Below are 11,356 nucleotides of genomic sequence, written 5' to 3'. Positions count from 1 at the left end.
AAAAGTGAGCAGAAAAATGACACAATGATGTGATTATAAAGGTGTCATGACAGTCTTACGAACACCCCCTTCAAGTTAAATGTTAACAAATAAAGTAGGAAAAAGAGAGGCGATATTGTGAAACATTACTACAATAAAAACCCATTTGCTCCAGTACTGAGTACCATGATCTTTCAGAAATCATTCTAATACGTCAACCCACATGAAAAAAGATACTCTAGTAGTCTATAGGCCAAGATGGTCAATCATACGTGTCGCAGCTCACCTGGCCAAGATTAAAACCTATAATTGATGAGACTGTGGATTGGAAAATAATCGTAGAGGATGAATTTTTTAACTTCCTCTCGATGAGTCAGGGCCTAATAATTTTGGTGGCTTCGACTACCTTTGATTCTGAATGGATTGAGCCATCAATAAAACTCTTGTTTGAGCTCTGTCCGGGCACTGAGCAGAAGTGTGTGGTATGTAAAGGCAGCCAGAAGCATGTATATAATATAAAAAGCTGCTTAAAAGTGCTTAATAAATGTAGCGAAAACATTCCTTGATTTGTGTCTCACTTTTTAGATGAGTTACCACCGGTGTCATTTAACGACGTTGATGTGAGTCTGCTCGGTAAAATCTGGTGATTCTATAGCTGCCGTGTTATTACAAAACTACAGTAATATAAACAGATCACCAAATGTTTTCTACAGCTTTATATATTATACTACAATACACCACAGCTTACTGTAGTAAAGTATACTACAGTATTTATTACATATGATCAGTTCACTTTAGTTAATACTACTGCATTATAGCAATCATTAACAAATATCAGACCCCCTAGCTGAATCCAACGCAAAATCATTCTTAACTAAACGCAAAATAATCGCAAAAAACCTAAATAATCTCATAAAACAATTCCAAACCATATAATCAAACTATATTTATTTTAATTTGCAGTGAATTGCTTTACATGACTTAAAGACGTTGTGAATGCAGCGCACGTGATGTTCTTGAGTGTCTCTCCAAAAATGACGCCTCACCTGCACCCTCGCAATCATTACATTAGATGGAAGGAGAATGACAAAACCAGTCATTTTTTTATCACACACACAAAAAAAAAAAATCACGAAAAACTAGGGGGTCTGAAAAGTGTTGTAGATATAACATATAGAGCAGTTTTTCTCAACCATGTTCCTGGAGGACCACCAACACTGCATGTTTTGGATGTCTCTTTTGTCAGTCACAGCTTTTACAGGTCTTCAGTCTCTGCTAATGAGCTGATGATCTGCATCAGGTGTGTTTGGTTAAGGAGACCAAACAGTAGGTGCGTCCCAAATTGCATATTTATGCACTATTCTACATCATTTTGTAGTAGAAATAGTGTAAGTAGTTCTTACTACACTCTAAAAAAAGAATGAGTGCATTTTAAATACCCGGATGATGCACTTATTCAACCGTTAAAAAGAAGTGTGAAATGATAAACACTTCACGCACTCAGCGGCCGCAGCTTTGCTCACTAGCAGAAGGGGCGGAGCTAATAAGCACTGATGTTGGATTACTTTATCTATTTTGGATGGTGAAAGCAAAATTCTCCTACGAGAGTGATTATAGCGCCTCCTGATGCTGAATGCGGTTATACTCATGGCAGGTATTACTTGCTAGTTTAATCATTTATTTCACTAATTTGGCAACCGACAAACGTCATCAGGGAAACGGTTTGAATTTCCGCTTAGTAAAAAGAAAACATTGTTCCGTTTGGTACGACACTACATTAGTGATTATTAAACCACACTGAACTGAGCTAAACTGAACTGAACTTGAACACTACAAACTGAACTACACTGTTCCTATTTACTGTGACCTTTTATGTGAAGCTGCTTTGACACAATCTACATTGTATAAGCGCTATACAAATAAAGGTGAATTGAATTGAATTGAATATATTATGCTGTTGAGTGTGTAAGTGCATAGCGTGCCATTTGGGACGCAGCACAGGAAAATGTGCAGTGCTGGTGCTCTTCCAGGAACATGGTTGAGAAACATGGTTTGGTGCTGATTTTTTTTCTCAGATCTGAATTTTTTTGCACAGCTGTTCACATTGTTGTTATAAATGTGGCCAGAATCAGATTTCCAGTGCGAACAGATCATGATCCTAAACTGACCCGTATGTGCAAAAGTAGTTACGAACAGCACACAATGTCTGATTATGCACATATACTGTATGAGATGAGTAAGCATGTTGTCAGATTATGTTTAATATGATTATTGCCCATTTCAAAGACAAACGTGGTGTGTTTTATCAACTGTAAAGGATTGTTCTGCTACTACGAATGTGTGTTTTGGCATTTGAGGCCTACAATAAGTCTCTTGTGATTGAAAACACTGATCATTTGTAATTTATGACAAGCATGGTGCGTGTCTTTCTGACCACCAGTGTATTTACTGAGCAGCCGCAGACTAAAGCAGAGTGTGTTCGATTTCATATTCATATCATAGTCATTCATATTTGGTTCTGTTAATGTATAATTTATTTAAGCGAAATATAGCTATTTAGTGTAGGCCTATGTGTTTTATTCATTTTATATATGCAATTATTATATATTATATATGTGGAATTTTTAAAGTTAAATCTAAAGAAACAATATTTTTTTTAGAGGTTATTGGTTAATAAGCGCCAGTTTTGCATTACATTTTTTTTCTCCAACTTTTTGTGCTAAAGTATTAGCCCTGTGTGCTATTCTACTATACTGCTGAGGAGCAGATGATGTTTGCAGCACAGAATGATAACGCATGTGGCTCTAAGATTATGTAAAAGTCAGATGAAATCCTACATAACCACTCACACTTCGGTTATGAAAGTGGCACAAATCTAAAATAAAAAGATCAGATTCCATGCGGTTTGGGCTGTTCACACTGTCAAAACAAAAACAGATCTGAGTCACAAAAAGAAATCAGATTTGGGCCACATTTGCCTGCCGTGTGAGCGGAGCCTCATAGTATGACTCAAAAACACTATAGAATTTAGTTTTATAAGCGGGAAATCTGTGCTCATTTTTATAATTTGATTTTTTTCAACCCAAAAGTGGGTCAAGTGTGAACAAACCCAATTATTATTGCTCATAATGTTACAAATTTAGAATATTTGTTTTGTTTTTATTTCAATGTTCATTGACTATAAATGCTGCTTTTCTGAATGTTTGTTCATGAAAAAATTGTGTAAAGCATAAAGTATCACTGTTTAAAATAACTAGCATTACTGTTTTTAACATTTAACTGTCAAAACGAGGCATGAGAAATGATATTACAATGATTTACGAAAGACCACGTCACACCAAAAAAATAAAATAAAAAGGAACGACAGCTGAAAATACAACTTTGATACACTCAAACAGTCGCTGTTTGTTCAAACGACATATTTAAAATGAGCTGAAACAACACAATTCTTGAGTTTTTTGGGCACAACTTAATTGTTTTGTGTTCAGTCCACTTCAGTAACTTACAAGTTGTCCCAACACAAATCGATTGCATGGAACCAAGCATTTTTACAGTGTGCTGGGTTCCACACAAATCCTCCATGTTGTCGCAACACGAATCGATTAAGTTAACTTAATCGTTTTCACAAATTTAAGTGGAATGAGCATAAAACAATTACGCTGTCCCAAACAAACCTTAAGAATTGTGTTGTCTCAACTCATTTTAAATAAGTAGTTTGAATAAGCAGCGAAAGTCATTTTGAGTGTTCCACCGGAATAAAGTAAATATTGTGACATTATAAATGTCACTTTTGATAAGTTTAATGCATCGTTTCTTCTTACTGAGCCCAAACCTTTGTGTTTATAGTGCTTATAACTCTACACACATCGGCACAGTACAACAGTTGGCCTCTTTGGTCATGTGAACATAGTATTATGCCACACAGAAGCCCTAAAACACAAGATGGTCAGTGTATCACATTCCTCCTCCGCCACTTGCTTAAATAGTTTGATAGGTATATATATATATATATATATATATATATATATATATATATATATATATATATATATATATATATATATATCTCTATCTATCTATCTATCTATCTATCTATCTATCTATCTATCTATCTATCTATCTATATATATATATATATATATATATATACAAAAATTGCACCATGCTGCATTATAACAGCAGTCAGTAATGCCAAAAACTGCTCTGAACAGTCAGACACATGGATTAATCCTTATCGGACTCAATTTGTCCCCATAGCTACTTGTAGCAATGAATATATACTAGCTGAGACTAGTATTTGGCATTTTTTTCCCCTGGAGAGGCCACAATTTGGACAGTATGCAGAGCGAACAGTACAAAGCCTTAAAAGCAGACCCAAATGAGCCTTGTTAATCGTTTAGGACGACACACACGTAAAACTGAAGCAAAACAAGCTGATAAAACTTCTGTTTTTTATAAAAGCTCATCTGTAAAGGTGCTTTGACGCTGTGCGGTTGATCTAAGAGTGACGAGCAGTTCATCACTGCTGCAGAAAAGTGCTGTACATCTTGAATACGAAATATGGTAACAGCTGAAGCGACGTCCCTTTGGATCAAACATAGTCAACTGGATTCACATAATCTCAGATCCGTGAGAGTAAAGTCGGTGGACGCGTATTGCCTTGCTGAATGGAAAGGTTTCATTTGAACACAGGATATCGATATTAAAAAAAAAATCTCCATGAGGTGACTGACGACACATTATCAAAAAATAAAGAATAAACAGACAAGCAACAAGAGGACGTTTCTCAGAAAGATATCACATCAATTTCATTATTCACATGCTGCCGATATATTCTCAAATCTCTCTATATATACACATATATAATGTTTATCTACACTTTTTTTTCTTCATTTGGATGGTCTTCTGCAACTTCAAACAGTAAAACTTCAACAAAGAGGCAGTGAAACAGACAGAGACATAAACATGCACGCAAACAAACATACACACAGACATTCAGTACAGAAAACTTGACAAAGCAGGCCTGCTAGAATTTTGTTCTCCGACAAACATATTAAAAGGGTCCTATTATGCTTTTTACAATATCTGTGAAGTTTCAGGTCTAAATACAACCCATGTCATTCATTACATTTATTTTTCAATTACATCCTTTATGGACGGAAGCAAAAAATGCTGTTTCTGTGTGTGTCCCTTTAAATGCAAATGAGCTGTTGCTTCCCTTTCAGAAGAGGATGATATATATATATAGTTGAAGTCAGAATTATTAGCCACCTTTTGATTTTTTTTCCCTTCCCAGAGCAAGGAAATGTTTAAAGTATGTCTGATCATATTTTTTCTTCTGGAGAAAATCTGATTTGTTTTATTTTGGCTAGAATAAAAGCAGTTTTTAATTTCTTAAAAAACATTTTAGGGTCAAAATTATTAGCCCCTTAAGCTAATTTTTATATCGATAGTCTAGAGAACAACCCATCGTTATACAAAAACTTGCCTTATTACCCTAACCTGGGTAGTTAACCTAATTATGAATATTTTGAATTCCAAATTTTCCTACATTTTTTTGCATTAAAAAATGGTTTAGCTCAGGCATGGGTGGAAATGATTTAAATTTAGGATATTTTGACCTGCACTTTCCTGTGAGAAAATAAAGGCGTGTCAGTGAGTTCAGAAACAGTTTACAGATATAGAGAACAACTCCCTTAGGAATGACTTTGTGCTATTAAACTTCACAGATTTTTTTATGCTAAAACAGCAAACTTATGTGCTAAAGGAAGCGCAAAAAGCACTGCAGGAATCCTTTGAGCTGCCAGTGACATTTAACATGCAGTAAAGTCGTTAACTGCCTGGTCTGCATCTTCAGTTTTGCATTTTTAAAACTCCACGTACTGAAAGATTAACAGTACAAAGATCCCCTGTGTTCATATGTGACACGTAGTGCTGTTAGAGAGATCTTGCATTTATCGTCACTTGTCACTATTGATGGCTTCATTTACATAATCGCTTTCTAAAAGTAGCGTCTGTGACGGAGCTTTGTTCCATGGCAACAAAATTAAACAAATTAGCCAGAACTCATAATGCAGAAACTACTGTGAACCCAACGGAGGAAAAACTGGGGGAAAAATACAATTTCCTTACAGTACGGTGCACCAACAAATCAAGAGTCAAACACACAACATTCCACTGAAGTGACGGACGATCACACACAGACAATTAATCACAATTCACAGACACACAAATAAAGGTTTGGACATCCAACAGGTCGTTTTTATACAAAGATTCGTTCTCGTGGGTTATTTACATAGAATTAGATTCATTTCAGAATGCTGTAATAGGAGTGATCGCCTGTTAATCGCAATCTGCCTCTTATTTGATTGAATTTGGCTGGAATTTAGAGCTGATCCGAGACAAATCATCCACATTATTAGATCTAAAACTGAAAAAATTGATTCTTCTGCAATTCTCAGATTCAAATCTAGCCAACTGCTCTAATAACCCATCCAAGATTGGCTGTTTATGCATGGAGAAAATCTGAAATTCCAACCACTTTATAAAAAATGAAGCAATTCCTCTGATCTGCAGCAAGTCTTCATTTTAGAAAAAAAAGGTAAAAAAAATTGACAAAAAAAACCCTCAAAAAACAGCGATATGTTAAATAAATGTTTTTCATCAATCTACTCTACTGTTCAAAAGTTTAGGGCAATTACCTTATTTTTAAGGCTTCTGTTATCTGATCAAAGTACTGTAAACACAGTTTTTTCATTAAAATGATATTGAACTTTTTAAATTATTAAAATTTGAAAAGTCTGATAATAAAGCCGAATTTTCACCATGATTACTCCAGTCTTCAGTGTCGCATGATCTTTCAGAAATTATTTTGAGATGATCTTTTTTTCTTATTAAATGTCAAAACCTGTTCTATTTTTTATATTTCTTAATATTGTATTTTCTTTAGGAAACAGATATACTAGAGATATACAGTTGAAGTCAGAATTATTTGCCCCTTGATTTATTAGCCCTGTTTAATTTTTTCCCCCATTTCTGTTTAACAACGAGAAGATTTTTTTTCAACACATTTCTAAACATAATAGTTTTAATAACTTATTTCTAATAACTGATAAATTTGATCTTTGCCATGATGACAGTATATAATATTTGACTAGATATTTTTCAAGACACTTCTATACAGCTTAAAGTGACATTCAATGACTTGACTAGGTTAATTAGGTTAACTAGGCAGGTTAGGGTAATTAGGCAAGTTATTATATAACGATGGTTTGTTCTCTAGACAATCTAAAAATGTATAGCTTAAAGGGGCTAATAATTTTGAACATAAAATGGTTCTTAAAAAATAAAACGCTGTAAAAATGTTCTTGATCTGTTAAACATAATTTGGGAAATATTTAAAAAAGAAAAGAACATTCAAAGGGGGGGGGCTAATAATTCTGACTTCAACTGTATATTACATATAAGAGAGTAAACAGGGTATAATGATTTATTGGATAAAAAAAGCTCAGGATTCTGAATCGACCAGTTATCAAAAAAAAAAAACTAAACGAAACATGGAATCTAAGAGGATCAGGTGAAATATCTATTTCCATATATAATTTGAATAAATTCATTATAAAAATGATTGAACAATTTTATCAACTCACTCATATGAGCATTATAAACAAATTTCCCAAATATATTTCTTGAAAGTTTCCCATTACCACAGATTGTCATACTGAATCTAATAGCTTTCAAACTGTAATTTACTTTGTTTTAAACACTATCTTTGTCTCTTTAATTTGTTGATTAAGGATTAAAGGCTGATTTATACTTCTGCATCAAGCACACGCGTATGCTCTGACGTAGCCTTTGCTCCGCATAGCCCTCGCATGGCTGACGCCAACGCTGAAGGGCACCTCCCAAAAACATTTTTACTACATGTCGCAATGACACATTGTGCAAGTTCTTGGTTGGCCTGATAGCTATGACCAGTGTGGGCGGGACCGAAAGCCACGCAAACCCGTTGGAGCGAGTGTTTACAAGTGTCGAGTCCCGTGAAGTAGCTCTAGATGGAAACTATTGTTTTGTGTTTACCTTATGATTAGGACCAGACAGAATCTGCAGACATCTTTTTGCTATTTCAGCACAGAATTTTGTAAAAGTCTGCGGATTTATGCGGAATGATTTTGGAAAGATTGTAACTACAAACCTAATATATGAAATAAAAAACCAAGACGTTTTTATCTTTTATTTAATGTTTACAATGCAAATCCAATTACATCTACTTATTTGGTTAACAAAGCAAGTTTACCATATAATATATCTACTAAAAAACAGTAAATAATAATTTACGAATTGTATTGTAAATAAATCATATGAACATTTTCATATTAGTCAATATTATTACTAAATAAATTTAAAAGCTCAATGAATATAAACTTGCACACATTTCCACAAGTAAATAAATAGACTCAATAGTTATGTAACCATTCAAAAATGCGCAAAATTTAAAAAAAGATAAAAAAATAAAAAAATAAAATTAAAAAAAGATTATCGCATAAAAGACGTGCGAATAAAGCAACGTTTCCATTCAACGACTTAAAAAGCGATCATCTTGGCGCATCTTGGCATTTCCTTCCACCGTTTTTTTATGCGAATATCCAAAACGCGCATAAAAATAGGTGGATGGAAATGTAGCTAACGATAGGCTAAAAATCTGCGGAAATCTGTGGGTTTGTGCGCGCAGATTCCATGTGCGCCTTCTTATGATTAATGTTGTTGCACGTCCACCGGTTCCCGCCTCTGAATAAGCGAGTTTTAGCTACTTGTACATTAAGGTAGCGTTGAGAAAAAAAAAACTAAACACCTGCAAAGAAACTCGACACAGAGGAACATAAAAACCCTCTGCCAGCTAGCATTTTGGAAGTGTTATTGCAGAGCAACACAAACAGCATGCAGAAGTATAAACGCATGGCTATGCGCAAGGCAGGCGCCGTGGGTCATGCAGATCCCTCCATGCAGAAGTATAAATCAGCCTTTAGACTGCATGGGTGTTTGAATAGATCTTTTAACAATAAATCATGCAGCTCTAGTAAATGTTCATGATTTTATGATCACTAGACTGATCTAAGAAATAATCTGCAACATTATAAATATCCTTACTGTCATTTTGAATGACCAATTTAATATATCCTTGCTAAAAATAGCACTAATATCTTGAAAACCTTACTGCCCCCAAACTTTTGAACAGTATCGTATTTGCCACTGAGTCTTGCAGACACCAGGCTGTTACTTCAGTCAGCTCTGAAAACAGGACTTCTGGGAAATGCATCTTCCCAGTCTGACATTCTCATCCTCCACACAGACACAGACACACACTCACTACAGATCGGAGTGCTAATGGCGCCATTGCTCAAGGCCATGTTCAATTTTGTGCAAACAAAGCGAACTCCACTGTGATGCTGCAAACTTCTGGAATCGACAGCCTTTCCCTTCTTCAAAATTAGCCGTTCATAGACCAACTGCAACCAATGGCACATGAATGAAAAAACCCAGAAATAGCAATACAGCACAAGTCAATCTGCCCAAAAGCAGCTCCCTCTCAGTATGGCACAGCAAAGAGAGAACATTCAGGGCCTAGCCAGCATTACCCACAATGCTCTTGTGTCAATTCAGATCAAACAAGAGTTAATGTGAAACGAGATAGAACCAGCGTGAGACGCATTTACAACCGAATCAAGTCACGTAAAGCTGCCAGACGTGAACCGCCGCCACGCAGACGATCCCTACTTGTTGTGCGAGTGAAAGCGTAATTGTGTTTGAAGCGTTTCCTTCTCAGTCCCAGTGGAGCTGCAGGTCATGAGTGTCCAGGAATTCTGAGGCGATGCCCAGCGGGTTGAGTCCACCTATGGGCCCTGGCATAGTTAGGTCCAGCCACTCCATGTTGTCCAGGCCGGTGTCTTGGAGACTGAAGGAGGACGGAGCGGGCGGGTCGCTGAAGCCAAGCTCGGACGTGTCCATTGGGGAGTTTGGTTGGTCCAGCATCTGGTTTTGAAGCTCTTCTAGCAGGCACAACGTCCTCTGCTCTGGTTCTGTGTCCCCGACTAATGTGCCCTCCAGCAGAGCCTCTAATTGGTTATCGGAGTCCAGGGAGGCTAAGCTGGGCAAGGGCTCCACCATGAGGGCTGGTGGGGGTGCCATCTGCACCTGTGCGGGCGGTCGGGACAGGACCGTGCTAATAGGCAGGGTGGTGATGCTAGCCGTGACTGGCATCATCTTAGGCACAGATGGGTCCTGTTGACTAAAGGGAGTAATCTCTGCAGAAAACAAAACAGGGTAGAAACTGAAATAGTGTATTAACATCACATAAATACACATAGATACACTGCCCAAACACTCATAACCACACACTGCACTTATTATTGTGTAGATTACACTGCCTATTAGAGTATGTTTTACTTTGGAAATTGGCTATAAACTCACCTCATTGGCGTTTTTAAATGATTTTTAACATAATTAGGTGCTGCTTGTTAATCAGACAAAACTTCTATGTTTGTTCTTGCTCTCAATTGCGGAAAAAAATCCTCAATAAAAGTGCCATGATAAACCTCTGTGAGTTTAACTACAGGCACTGCGTCAGATATTGATACAACCTTCCTGTACCTCCTCTTGCTGGTGGGCCCACCAGTTTGTGCTATGCCCTGGCCACTACTAACTGAATGGAGTAGGAGCACACGGTTATGTTTTGTTAAATAAGTTGCATATAAAATTTATTTCAAAACCGCCTAAATTTTGTCATCCCACCTATGGCATTATTTACCCGCACAACCAAATTCAAAAGCACTCAATCTTGCAACACTATCAAAAACTGGTAATTTTATAACAATAAATGCTTGTCCCTGGATTAAAATTGTTATTAAGAAAAAGACAGATTTATAACAGTTACCATGTTAATATTAGTTTAACAATACAACAGAACTGTATTAGTTTTTCATTTAATAAAACAACTACGATTTTAACATGTTATTAGACATTAACATCATCTAAGATTAATAAATGCTTTCAAAAAAGTTTTCATCGTGAGTTTAGTAAAATTAACTAATCTTAACTATTGGAGCCTTACTGCACAGTGTTAATGTACAATAGCCAATAGCCCTGTTCTTGAACAATTAAGTAAATTAACAAATTAAGTATCCAATCATTTGTCATGATGAATATTCTTAAAAAGCACTCTAAATGTTTAAATACCAAATAACTCTCCACTGTATTTTAACATGCCCACTTTATCAATATTGTGGAAGTTCATTATTATGATATATTGAAGAACTGAAAATTGGTATGTCTATCTACCATTCACAAGTTTGTTTATGTTTCTAAAATTTACAGTAAAATT

At 35.8% G+C, this 11,356-nt stretch overlaps 1 protein-coding gene across 2 annotated transcripts in view; it reads right to left on the bottom strand.

Moving 5' to 3' along the window:
* Positions 1-6,214: 6,214 nt before the first annotated feature.
* Positions 6,215-11,356, bottom strand: part of mrtfba (myocardin related transcription factor Ba) — a 73,768-nt gene continuing 68,626 nt past the window's right edge. For both annotated transcript variants that reach the window (XM_056469273.1, XM_056469274.1), the window contains exon 16: positions 6,215-10,280. In XM_056469273.1, the coding sequence (XP_056325248.1) occupies positions 9,799-10,280 (482 nt within the window). In that variant the 3' untranslated portion in view covers positions 6,215-9,798. The remainder of the gene's footprint in view (positions 10,281-11,356) is intronic.

The sequence above is a fragment of the Danio aesculapii genome, chromosome 12, assembly GCF_903798145.1.
Source record: "Danio aesculapii chromosome 12, fDanAes4.1, whole genome shotgun sequence".
Lineage (NCBI taxonomy): Eukaryota > Metazoa > Chordata > Actinopteri > Cypriniformes > Danionidae > Danio > Danio aesculapii.
This window is presented reverse-complemented; position numbering and strand designations above follow the sequence as displayed.